The 12,888-nt window shown below is 47.5% G+C and overlaps 1 protein-coding gene across 1 annotated transcript in view; it reads left to right on the top strand.

The window, feature by feature from the left end:
- Nucleotides 1-12,888, top strand: part of ACACA (acetyl-CoA carboxylase alpha) — a 93,259-nt gene that overhangs the window by 31,853 nt on the left and 48,518 nt on the right. The window contains exons 29-34 of the mRNA XM_085078544.1: nucleotides 403-521; nucleotides 7,487-7,510; nucleotides 9,308-9,451; nucleotides 9,928-10,024; nucleotides 11,262-11,369; nucleotides 12,781-12,837. Of these exons, the coding sequence (XP_084934670.1) occupies nucleotides 403-521; nucleotides 7,487-7,510; nucleotides 9,308-9,451; nucleotides 9,928-10,024; nucleotides 11,262-11,369; nucleotides 12,781-12,837 (549 nt within the window). The remainder of the gene's footprint in view (nucleotides 1-402; nucleotides 522-7,486; nucleotides 7,511-9,307; nucleotides 9,452-9,927; nucleotides 10,025-11,261; nucleotides 11,370-12,780; nucleotides 12,838-12,888) is intronic.

Raw genomic sequence — 12,888 nt, 5'->3', positions numbered from 1 at the left:
CATTGAAAAAAATATTAAAAATACTAATTTTTCTTTGGCTTTGGCTTGAACACTGTCACCCTGTGAGATCCAAGAGAGCTGTAGGTTGTGTGGAATTGAACATGCTTGGAGTCTGGCATTTAACAGCATTAACACTCATAACTGAGTGAAATTTCAAATTCAAGTTCTGTTTGTGTGAAGACTGAGGTGGTTGAAGGGAGAAAGTGAAGCTGCTGTTGTAGGACACAATTGTAATCCTGTGGTTCTGGCCTGCCAGACTGGCCTTCCTCAAAGAATAAATTCTGGTTGAATTAGAGTTTATCTGGCTGCTCATTTGGAGGTATCTGGTTTTCAATAACTGGTTTTTAATAAGAGTTTTTACTAATCAGCCCAGTGCAGCTGATGGAGTCTCTCTGTCCCCAGGTTTATGTCCGGAGAGCCTACATTGCCTATGAACTGAACAGTGTCCAGCACCGCCAGCTGAAGGACAACACCTGTGTGGTGGAGTTCCAGTTCATGCTGCCCACCTCCCATCCCAACAGGTCAGATCATGTGCCTCTGGAACTGCACATTTCTGAGGGGCTCATCCTGCCCTGGCAAGGAGAACATGCTCTAGGATTGGTGGAGAAAGGGGTTCATTTAAATAAGGTGCAGTTTTCATGTGTTTTCTTGTGTTGAACTTCAGCTTGGGTAGGAACTTATCTCAGGAATCTCAGTTCTGGCTGAATCCTGAGCCTTCCAAAAGATGCAGTTCCAGATAGAATAATCAACTAATCAGAATTTTAATCCAGAACAGTCAAACAGTCTCTGTCCCCTTCCTGCCAGCCCTTTCTAACTGTTTGTATGGCTCTACTTCTTCCTGGCTATGCTGGATAAGGTGACATCTTTTGAGGCACATGACTTTTTGGCGGAGCAGACCAAGATGAGAGTTTTGTATAAAATGCTGGTGTTGACGTAGTTTGATTTTCACTCAGTTTTGCATTTCTTACAACCAAAAGCATCAACTCTTGCTGCCCTGTCTGGAGAGGAGGGTGGCATCTCTAGTTAATTAAAAAAAGAGATTATCAGAACTTACAGGAACATTGAATCGGAGTGGTTTGGGTTGGAAGGACCTCAAAGCTCATCTCCTTCCAACCCCCAGCCACTGGCCCGGGTTGTTCCTTGGTGTCTGTGGGGTCAGTGTGTCCCTGAGTTTCCCCAGGAGGATGTTGGGCTGACACTTTGTTCATTCCCTGCTGGCTGTGAGGTGGCAGTGAGTCCCCATGGCCACCGGGTGCCACTGTTGGTCCATGCTGGCCACCGCGGCCCTTTCTCCCTCCTTTGTTTCCAAACATCTTTTCCCTGGTTTTATTTTCGGTGGGCTCCAGTCTCGCTTCATTGAGAATCCATCAGTACCTTTTATGAAATGGTTTTCAGGACCTGTTTTGCTGGCAATGAATGGCTGTCCCCAGCCAGCCCCACGAACCACTCCTGCTACAAATGGGACATGTTTGGGCCCATCTGGTCCCTGCATTTCTAGAATATTTGTAAATAATTGCATACTATTTTTATTACCCCTTTATAATGCTCTCTTCTCCCCTTCATTCTTCCTCCATTTCTTCTCTACTGGCCTTGGTTACCTCTGTTGCTTGGGGATTTTTGGCCACTGCTCTGCTCTGTGCACAGGCTTAGTCAGACAAGGTCAGCTGGGAGAGGAGGATGTTCCTGGCTCCAGGAACAGCTCTTTGTCCTGAAATCTCCTCTCCCCTCACCCTGACTGGGCTGGGACAGTTCTGAGCTCAGTTCTGCTCCTCAGGCTGCTGGCTGATGGGAAATGCATTGTGTTCCTCAAGCAGAGGGCAGCAGGGCTGGGGGGACATTCAGCCCTGCAGGTTCAGCTCCTTGGAGATGTTTCCAGCTGCCAGTGATGGATTTGGCTCCTGGTGCTTGGTGCAGCTTGTTGCTCTCCCTCTGGGGTGGCTGGAGGGTGCCTGGGGCAAGCACAGGGTGCCCAGGGGCTGATGTGGCACAGGGGCGTGGATTTAGGGAGCTCTCAAGTGTTAAACCCAGGACATGGAAATCTCAAAACTCTGACTTTGTCCTGCTTAAGTCTTCTTTGTTGTTCTTGACCATGGTCTACATCCATCATGTGCTTTTCTGTATCTTTTGTAGCACGAAGTCTTAGACTGAAAAGCTAAAAATGCATTCCAAGGGCAAACCCCAAAGCCAAAATAACCCAGAACATCCCTCGAGGCTCTGCAGGGCTGGTGAACTAGGAGCAGATGCCAGAGAGCCCTTAGGAGAACATTCTCTTTTGGAGCTGCTGTTATATGATCCCACACATTTTTTACCACTTCCTCAGATATTTTTAAACCCTGGTCCCCTTTGTGTCAGATATCTGTGAACCTCTGAGAGCCCAAATTTTACTGAAGCAAATATTCATGCAGAGAAAACAGCAAACTCATAATGGTTTAAATTCTAATTAGGTTTTTAAATTTGTATTTAAATTCTTTGTTATTGGTATTTAACCCTGCTATGCCTTTACTTAATTGTGGCAGAAACAATCCCAGTCACTCCTTCTGAGCTGCCTGATCACAGCTCAGGCTCAGACTTTGTATTTTTGGCCATGGAAGGATTGCCATCAGCTGCCCACAGGGAAGCAGAGAGGACAGAAAAGCTGTTAAATCTGTTGACAAAGTCACACAAGTGCAACCTGCTCCTGGTGGGTTTTGTGGGCAGAAACTGTTTGGGGAATTATTTGTTTAAATTAACAGAAAACATCCTAATGTAAGAATCCCCACTGAATGGCAAGGGAAAGTCATAGGGAGCAAAGTAGCTTCTAATGGAAATTGCAGAGGGTTTGATGGATCCATCAGCATTGCTGGTGATGTGCAGGGCACATTTTCCTGGTGCCCAGTGCAGGGCAGATGAGCAGTGCAGTGGCACCATCTGGCAGCAAATGGAGTTGGTGAGCAGAAATCCAATCTGCAGGCTCAGATCCAAGGGGATCTCTGGGATGCCAATGGCCACATGCTGCAGAGGGGACTGCAGAGCCCTTGCCTGGGGATAACCTGCCTGGTGCAGCCAGCCAGAGGCCTGGGGAGAGAGGATGGCAGGAAGAAATGAGCCCTGCTCGGAGCTGTTCTTCACTTGCTGCTTGTTCCTGCTGAGATGGAAGTGGGTGGAATATTGACTGGTGCTCAGAGAGTTCAGCTGCCTTTGTGAGGATGGCAGCCCAGGTGACAGACACTGAAAGGCCTTTCTGAGGTGTTCATGAAACAGGCCTTGCCTAATCTTAGCTTAAAATCTTCTGTTCAAAGAAACATTGTGTGCCGAGGAGAGGGAATTATAGTGCTTTTTCAACAGAAGTGTTTCTTTCTAATCCTCTCTCCTGCTTTCCAGCAGCCTTTCTTGTCTGAAGCTGTAAGGTTTAAATTAAACTGGGACATTGTCTGCTGTAGCCAGCTCTTGGAGCTGCTGCTGCCCTGCTCCTCCCAGAGCATCCCTTCTCTGCAGATCCTCAGCCAGGGTGTTCAGCTGCTCCCTTGATCCTTCCTTCCCTAAAAACAGAAGGATCAAAGGGGAAAAACCTCAGAGGTCAATGTGTTCCCACAAAACAGATCCCTGATTTCTCAGAGCTGGATGTGTCCCCTGTGTCAGATGCTCAGGCAGGCTTTGACAAGGTGAGGCAGAGGTGCTGGATATATCCTTATTTTGGGGATATATATCCAGGGATATCTCTGCCTTTTGCTTTGTGGAGCCCCAAGGGAAACTGAAGTACAGCCCAGGCTGTTTTGGTCCCTGCTGCCTCAGCCATGCCTTCCCAACCCACCTGGGCACTGAGCAACACCTTCCTTGGCCTTGAGATGTCCTGAGGGATCTTGGATCAGCCTGGAAGGAGGAAGTAAGGAAGGTTTTAGCACTGCAGATGAAGTGTTGATAATGAGCCTGCTTAGCTTTAAGGCAAGTGTGACTTTGGGGACGTGACAAACCAGATGTCACAGCACACCCTGGGTGCCTCTGGAGCCAGAATTGCACACACTCAGCAGCCATGGGTATAGAGGCAAATGCCTTGTCTGGGTTGAATTCATGCTTGGGACTGCATCCTGTGGTCCATGGTGCTTCCAAGGGTGGAATTCAAGCCTAGCTGTCAGTTGCTTTGTATTTCATCATCATCACTGAACCACAGAATGGCCTGGTTTGGAAGGGACCTTAAAGCTCACCTTGTTCCCATGCCATGGACAGGGACACTTCCATTAGACCAGATTGCTCAGAGCCCCATCCAGGGATATTCCCACCAGTATAAATGTCTCAACTATCCTGTGCTTGGTTTTGCCTGGAATCTCCTCCCTCTGTGCCTGTGGATGTTTGTTCATGCCCTTCTTGGACTCTGATGTTGCTGATTTCAAGGCTTAAAAGTGGTGCATGATCTCTCCTTTGCTGTCTCCTGATGTTTTATCATCTATGGAGTATTTTGGTTGTTCCTTTGTCAGCCTCTTCCTTAGCTTACAGGTAGAAACCATTTGGAACGCTGAAAGGCAGATTAAAAATCCCTGTTCCCAAAGAGAGCTTTTTTTAAGAACCCCAAACTCACTTACAATTAGAGCAGTGTGTAGAGGTTTCTTCCTGCTATCACTTTACAATGATTTACCCATAAAATCTGAATTTCTGACAAAGGAGAAGCATTTTCTGTGGCCTAGTTGCTGGAGCAGCCTCTTGCATCAATCTTTGGATGCCAGGAGTGACCCAGCCGTGCTGCTGTGGGCTCTGACCCTACCTGGAGCCCCAAAGGGATAACTCACAGGGTGTCAGGTAGCTTGAGGTCCCCTCCTTGTTGTAAGCGTGGTTTGGATAGGGAGGGAGGAGGGGAAAATGATTCCAGGACACCTGTAAATCCCTGCAGCTCCGTGCTGAGGTTTGATGTTAATTAGGCAGCAGGCAGCAGTAATGTGCTGCTGTTCCCTTGGCTTGCCTGCCTCGGAAAGGGCAAAATCTTCCAGCAGAGCAAAGAAGGGGCTGTGGAAGGGGCAGCAAACTGAATGGAACGATGATAATTTTATGCAAATTGGACTTCTGTAGCAGATTCAGCTTGGCTGAATCACAGAGGGAGCAGAAGAATAAGGGAAGAAAGAGGGAGAGGAAAAACCCAATCAAAATGTATGGTTTGAGGCATGTTTCACAGCCTTCTGGTTAGATTCTCCTACAGAAATGAAGAAACATGAGAGGAATGGCACTGGTCAGAGCCAGTGGAATTGCTCTTTCTCCTGTGGTACTGCTGTTAATAACTGCAAGTGGGTTATTGAGCCAACCTCTGCTGATTCTGCTTTGCTGCCTCATTTCCAAAGCTTTGCCCTGCGCTGGCACTCGCAGCTGGAGCTTTGCATGCATGGCCATGGTGTGGGGGAGAACTCCTGTTTGACACACAGAGAGGGGGGAAAAAAGGAGGAGGGGGTGAGGGGAACCCAATCCAGGCTCACCAGGAGGTGCAGGAGCAATGGGGACACTGGGATGGAGCAGATCCCTGCTGAGATGGATGTTCTGGGCAGGAAGGGCTGTTTTGGGGTTGAGGATGGATTGGGCGGAGGGCTGAGCAGGGTGTGAGGCTGTGGGCAGCAGTGGCAGCACTGCCCCATTGCTATGCCTGTGTCACCCCAGGCTGGTGCTGCTGGGGGCTCTGCCATTGCTCTGCCATGGAACCAGGGCATGGGTTGGGTGCAAAGGACCTTAAAGCTCATCCAGTGCCACCCTGCCATGGCAGGGACATCTCCCACTGTCCCAGGCTGCTCCAAGCCCTGTCCAGCCTGGCTTTGGACATTCCAGGGATCCAGGGGCAGCCACAGCTTCTCTGGGCACCCTGTGCCAGGGCCTCCCCACCCTCACAGGGGAGAATTCCTGACATCCCATTTGAACCTGCTCTCCGTTGCAATCCACTCCTCCTTGTCTTGTTTTCCTCCTCACCATTCCTGCCTGAGCCTTTCCAGCTCCGTATGGAGTGGCAGGAGACATTTCCCAGAGCACAGCACCAGGGTGCCCTTTTTGAGGCTGAAATGAACATTTGTTACACGTTTTTTTGTGCTCCCTCTGTTTTCTGAAAGCCTTCCAGGGACGGCTACAGGAGTGTTCCTGCTGGGGGTAGGAACTGCCAGTCCTCTCCAGACTATTTTTTCCGACTGAAGTAGATCACATGCAGCTTTCCCACTCTTTGCCAAGCTCAAAAAATAGTCCCAACCCCCTGAGGCCTCCAGGCCTGATCAGTGCTGGCTGCAGGCTCTGCAGCACAGGGTGTCTCCCTACCATCTCAAGAAAAAGAAATCCTTTTGTTATTTACCATAACAGATATATATTTTTGGGTACTTTTTAATTATTTTTTTTCCTGTATGGAATAAGGAGACTGTGGGAGTTTTTTTGTGCTCTACCAGTGATGCACTGTAGTGATTGTGAGTCTGCTGTGACCAGAGCAGTTTGGGCAGGAGCAGGGCAGGCAGGCTGTTGAGCAGTGTGACCATGGAATGCACTGGTCATTGAGCACTGAGACTTCATGCTCAGCAACTTGGGTCTTGCCTGTGGTCTGGGATGTCAAAAAAGTCTGTGGTTTGATCTCCTCAAGGGAAGGGGGTGAATGTCCATTCACATGTTCCTCAAAGCTCTCCTTCCCATCGTTTAGTTCTTGCTAATCTCTTTGCACAAGCTTCCTGTGTGCAAGGATTTTTTTTTTAAATTCATGCTATTTTGCATGTCAGATGCCAGCAATTTTTCCATCTTGTGTGGAGCACTCTGCTGTCTGTAGCTGGTGTGGGCTGGGCTGTGCTGCTGTTCTGGTGTGGAAATGTGCCTCTCACTCCTCTCTGCCTTGTGTGCATCACTAAGCCCTGCTCTGCATGCAAATATGTGGAGAGCTGCACTGATGTTATCAAAGGAATGGTAAAGTTTCCCCAAAATTAGCCTGAAGCTTGTTCTTTTTAGCCTTGAGGTTGTTCTTTTTAGTACTGAATGCTGGAAATGCAACATATTCCGTGGTGCTGTGCGTGTTTGCTTTGTCCCTGCATGGTGGGAGCTGTGCGTGGGCTGCACGTTTGGCACTGAGGATTTGGCTGGTTTTCCTGAACCTGTTGCAGTGTTCCTGTGTGAAATGGTCATTTTTTTGTTTCCATCTCTGCTGTTTGCTGTTCTGTCAGGGAGTTCAGGCTCAGCTCTGCTCTTGCTTTGTGCTTGGTGTGCGCAAAGGGCTCGAAGTGGGGCAGCAAAAAATGAACAGCAATTCAATTGGGGTCTCTTGCAAATGCTGAGTGCTTTTCTGGGGTGTTTTATGGTTTGCATGTTCTCTGCATGGTCTGGCTCTGCCCGTGGCAAGCGAAATCAGGCACTGGGTGCTTCCCCAGGGCCCCTGGCAGGGACCTCTTCCCGGCAGCTGAACAAATTTGGGAGTTAATTGTGAACATGTTGCTGGTCTGTGCATCAGCTTGATGATGGTTCTTGATGATGGCTTTCACTAACCAGTCTGTGACTAACTGTGATTGTTTGATTACAGAGGGAACATCCCCACGCTAAACAGGTATGGTACTCGTCATCTTTTCCAATTTCAAACGCCAGACTAGAAAGAAGTAGCCTAATCCTGAATGTTCTAACATGTTCTGTTGTAGTGCCCTTCTCTTTACTTGGGAAACTCTCAACCATAACTCTTCTTTTTCCTTCCCTTTTCCTCTCCCTTTGTCTAAAACATGTTTTCAGCTTTTCCTTAAAAAACAAACCAAACAAAAATCTTTGCATGCAACACTCTTTGAAATTAAATTTGCTGGGTGACTCAGCTCATCTGCAGTATGGTACACAGCAAAGTGCTGTTCTATGGTCTTTTCTGGCACTGGATTCCCAGGTGTTGACCCTCTTTAAGGGGTCACTGTGACCCCAGGCAGTTCCTCCCAGCTCAACCTGTTGCTACCCTGGTTTCTTGTCTGTAGCTTAGACTTTGTCGTGGCTGTTTCACCTCCCTCACACCATAGATGAATCTACATCTCAAACAGCTGACAGCATGTTTTGTTGTGGTTTGGACGCTAATTTTTCCTCCTGTGTCTCAGTTGAAAAGTATTTCTTGTTTTAAATAATACATGAAAAATGTCTGCTGTCTTTTTTGTTCCGTTCCTGTTCTGTGATAGTTTTTGTATTAGTTGTAAGAAATGTACACCAAGGCATGTCCTGAAAAATTTCTCTCTTTCAAAACGTGAATACCTATTATTTATTACTGCTTACAAGCCTATTTAGGGAAAAATAGTAAAAATGGGCTTGGAAGTCTCACAGCTCTTAATCACAGATAAATTGCGAAAACAGAGAGTGACTTTAAGCATGGAGAGCTATTAATCACACTGATGATACTTTGGGCTTGTTAACAGTGTACTTAGGGCCAGATCACAGTGGGTTTGGTGTGTGGAAAGGAAGAAACCTCAGCAAAGCTGGGAAGTGGTTTGTCAGGAGAGCTCAGCCAGGTCCTGCCTCCCTGCTTGTGTCTTTTCAGAGGTCTCACCATGTTGCAGGGAGCTCTTGAAGGAAGTCTGAATTCAGATGAGTCTGTAGTAGAGCTCAGAAATTAGTGATGGTTATTGCAGAGAAGGCAAAGCCCAGTTGTGGTCACCAGAGAAAGGTTCCATCTAATTGTGTGCTTTTTCCTCACTGGGTGAGAAGCTTCCTCTGCTAGTCTTGACCATGATATTGTAAGTCTTAAAAAAACCAAAAATCACAGAAGCACTGAGGTTGGAAAAGACCTCCAAGAGCATCGAGTCCAGCCTGTGACTGATCCCCACCTTGTCAACCAGATCAGGGCACTGAGTGCCATGTGCAGTTGTTTCTTGGACAGAAAGGGTAGGAAAATGAGTGGAAGGCTCAGTAAAGAATTTTACAGAAGTCACTGTACCACAGTGCATTTGAGGAGTGCAAATTACAGTATGTTCAGAGAAATAATGGAAATGATAGTACAGCATGGTGTGCTTCAACCTAGTTTGTAAAAATGTACTGAAATCTTAGAATTTTTGCTGTTTATATAATATTCCATCTGTAAAGCAAAACAGACAGGAGGAAAAATAAGTTCAGCTTTGCATAGCTAGAATTCTCCTGACATCTCAAGAAATACATGTTTTGAGGGATTATGACGTGATTTGCTAACTCTAAGTGTTCCTGTATCTTGGGACAACATCCAGGTAAGGGCATTAGTGGCACCAGAGGCATGGCAGGAGCTCTGGAGCAGGCTGAGAAATCCAACATTTCTGCTGGGTGCACAGCCATGCTCCAGGCAGTCAGAGCACCAAACCTGCTCCCTCCCCTGCCCTGTTCCTACTGACTGTGCTCTTGTTGCTCTGTTTAGAATGTCCTTCTCCTCCAACCTCAACCACTATGGCATGGTTCACGTGGCCAGTGTGAGTGACGTGCTGCTGGACAACTCCTTCACGCCGCCCTGCCAGCGCATGGGTGGCATGGTCTCCTTCCGCACCTTCGAGGACTTTGTCAGGTGGGTGGGGAGGGTGCTGCTTGCTTCTCTGGCCACCCTCCCACCTGGGAAAGGCTTTGTCTGGGCTAGAGGCAGGCTTAGGGTGGTCCTGAGTGAGTCTGCCTGTTTGGATCCCTGTGTGTGTCTCCTGGAGCTGACTGCAGCCTCAGGCAGTTTGCAGACAGAGCAATCAGCACTCCAGGTTCCTGCTGGTTGGGGACCATTTGGCAATGTGATGATTTCTCCTAATGCTCCGTGGATGTGTGTGTTGGGGTTCTTTGTGCTTCCAACGTTTTGGGATGGGCAAACCCCCAGCAGAGCCCTCAGGTTGCACCCAGGAGGTCTCTGACAAATGTTGGACGACCCAGACTCTGATTTGAGGAATTGCCTCCTCATCCTTGAGTCCCTTTCCTGCCAGGACTGGTGGGTTTGGTGCTGGATGCTCCATGTGCTGGCAGTGCTGTGGTGGTGACTGCTCCTTCCCTGGTGTATTCCAGGATCTTTGATGAAGTCATGGGGTGTTTCTGCGACTCTCCCCCGCAGAGCCCGACGTTCCCCGAGGCTGGCCATGCTTCCCTCTACGATGAGGACAAGGTAGGGTGGGGTTTGTTCTGGAAGGCACTCTCAGGCTGGATTAAGATTAAGCTCTGGAGGCAGGGCTGAGGCTGGATGCTCCTCCTGGAAGCAGGAGTTAGGAGCTCTGTGTATTTCTGGCTGGGATTTGCCTGCTTGTTCCCCAGCAGGTGACTCAGCGTGGGCAGCATTTTCCTGCTCTGCTGTAAAACCTTGCTCAGCCTCTTGCTCTCCATGTAAATTTAGTTTATGGCTTTTAGCATCAGCAGAATTACAGGATCCACAGCAGTGTAACTGAGAGTTTAAACCACCATTAAGTCTCCAGCCCTTCTCTCTGCACCAGGATGTTGAGCTGCATCTTCAGCCCTCTTTGTCCTACATCTGACTTGCTGTGTTTCCTGTCTTACGCCCTTCCCAGTCACCTAAAATCCTGATTCTTCCCTCTGTTCTACCTCTCAGAACTGTTTTTAGGAGGAAAAGCTGAGTGGAGCCACTCGGTTTTTGCAGGGATGTGGAGAGCAGGTGCAGAGGAAGCAGGTGGTCCCTAATCCATAGGGATAGAAGTCCAGTTTCCCTTAGAGACTCAGATAGCTGCTCCACGAGAGTGGAAGCTCTGCTGGAATATATTCTGTGTCCAGAACTGGGCTTTGCTTTCCACTGCTCCATTGATCCTCATATGTGTAAGCACTGCAGCTTTTTCCAGAATATTGCTGTCAACTTTAATGTCCTCAGATCCCTCTCTGTACATCTCACTCACCTCACCAAGATAATTTCCTGTCCAAACTCACTTTTTCCCAGTTAACCACAGGCTCCTAAAGGCTGAATTTGTAATTGCTTGGAACTTGAATGTAACTGATGTTTCCACATTATTTTGTGTTGTAGATATGAAAACTCACATTGTTTTGCCCCTGCACTTGGAATTTAATTAATTTAATTACTTTCCTTGATGCCAAAGTCCTCTACTGTCCTTGTGCTGCATCTGCTAAAGAGAGGCCCTGACCCTGTGTCCTGTCTGACCCTCACACTTGCATTCCCCAAAGGAAACTCCTGTTTGGTGTTTGTGGATATTGACTTCTGTGAAATGGCAGATTTGTGAGGCTGTTTTGTCAAGGATTTCCCTCACAGTTTTCCTTGGTGCTCTGCTGAGGTCATTTTCCCCAGGGCACCTCTGCTTTAAAGCTGGATTTAGGGAGCCTGTCCTGAGGTATTTGATGATGGTTGGTATTTAATGATGGGGAATATTCCCTTGTCCTTGCAGACTGCCCGGGAGGAGCCAATCCACATCCTCAACGTGGCCATCAAAACCGACAGCGACGTCGATGACGATGGCTTGGCTGCCATGTTCAGGGAGTTCACCCAGAGCAAGGTGAGGTCCCTGCAGCCTCCCTCTGCACCTCCTGTGCAGGACAGGCTGGGAAAAGGCTGGATGTTCCTTAGCTTTGGGTTGTTGGTGTTTGATATTGAAACAGATGCTACAGTTACATCCTTGATTTGTCCCATCTAAAGCTTTCCCATTTCTTTGACTGGACGTAGCTGCAGCTTTCTGGCATGTTCTGTTGCTCCTTCCTAAGTGTGGGGTACACTTTGGAGTCCCAGATGTTCCTCCTGGGATACACTTTGGAGTCCCAGATGTTCCTCCTGGCTCAGTTGTGAGACAGCCTGGGTTGGGAACAGCCTCCTTGTGTCCACTCTGGGCTCTGCCTGCTTTTCTGGTTGTGGGAAGAATTCCAGCAGCTTGTGGAGCTGGAAATCCCACTAGGAACTGGGATTCCTGGGACCTGCACTGCTCACTGAGTGAGCAATTCCAGCTTCTCCATGTGGGAGGTGGGAATAGATCCTGCAGAAATGAAGGGCTCCAAAATGGGGCTGCAATCCACGTGGCTTCAGCACCTTCCTGTCTCTTTAAGCAAAGAAAATAATCAAATCTCAAGAATTAAAACTAGTTCTGCTTTTTGTCTGCTTGATCATGCTCCAGGCGTTTTATGGGAGGGGATAAAAGGAAAGAAATAAAATATATATAAAAAAAAATTCCAAAACCACATTAAACTATCAAATAGGTTGATCCAAATTGTCCAAATAATCTTCCAGTCCCAGCATGTTGCGTGTGGGTTTTTTAATAGAAATTAGGATCATATACTTGTAAATGACTTGTGGAGGAGATTGAGGCAGTCAGTGGAAATGGAGTTTCTCCAGGTGCTGATGGCTAATCGCTCTGTAATAGCTGTGGCCTTGCTGGGAGACCCACATTATTACCATGTAATCAGAATCCTGTTGCTCTGCTGTTATTGTCTGCCACTTGTGGAATTTTAAAAGCAATAACAATTTTTGCTTTTTAAATCATGGCATTATTAAAGTTATTTTCTTCCTCTTGCCATGAATATAGTCACTGCTGCTCATTTTCAAAGGGCTTAACCTTAGTAAAGCATCACAGGCTGTGCCGAGAGGGGTTGGTTTGTTCCTGCTTGAGCTGAGTTGTTGTTCCTTTTTGTGTTCTTCGCTCTTAAATTGGAAAAGGGAGGAGGGAGGAAAAAAAGTTTTTAAAAAGAGGAGAATTACAAGATCTTAACACTTCAGAGGATCAGTGCTGTGGCACATACTGATGGCAGCACTCCTCTGAAAGGGGGCTTAGGGGAATTTGAGGAAGAAGCAAACACAGTGGACGTTCTCTGATCTGTTTGAAAAAAATAACCTTTTCAGTTCATACAGCACTTCAGCATGTTTTTAGTCTGTTCTTTTTCTGCCAACCCAGTCACCTGTTTGCATCCTTGTTTTTGCAGAAATCAGTCCTGATTGAACATGGCATTCGCAGGCTGACATTCCTTGTAGCACAAAAGGTATTTCAATGTCTCTCCTGATGCTCAGAACTCTTTGTTTTCTAGCTCATA

The sequence above is a fragment of the Lichenostomus cassidix genome, chromosome 19 (genome assembly GCF_008360975.1).
Source record: "Lichenostomus cassidix isolate B80296 chromosome 19, HeHo_3.0, whole genome shotgun sequence".
Lineage (NCBI taxonomy): Eukaryota > Metazoa > Chordata > Aves > Passeriformes > Meliphagidae > Lichenostomus > Lichenostomus cassidix.
This window is presented reverse-complemented; position numbering and strand designations above follow the sequence as displayed.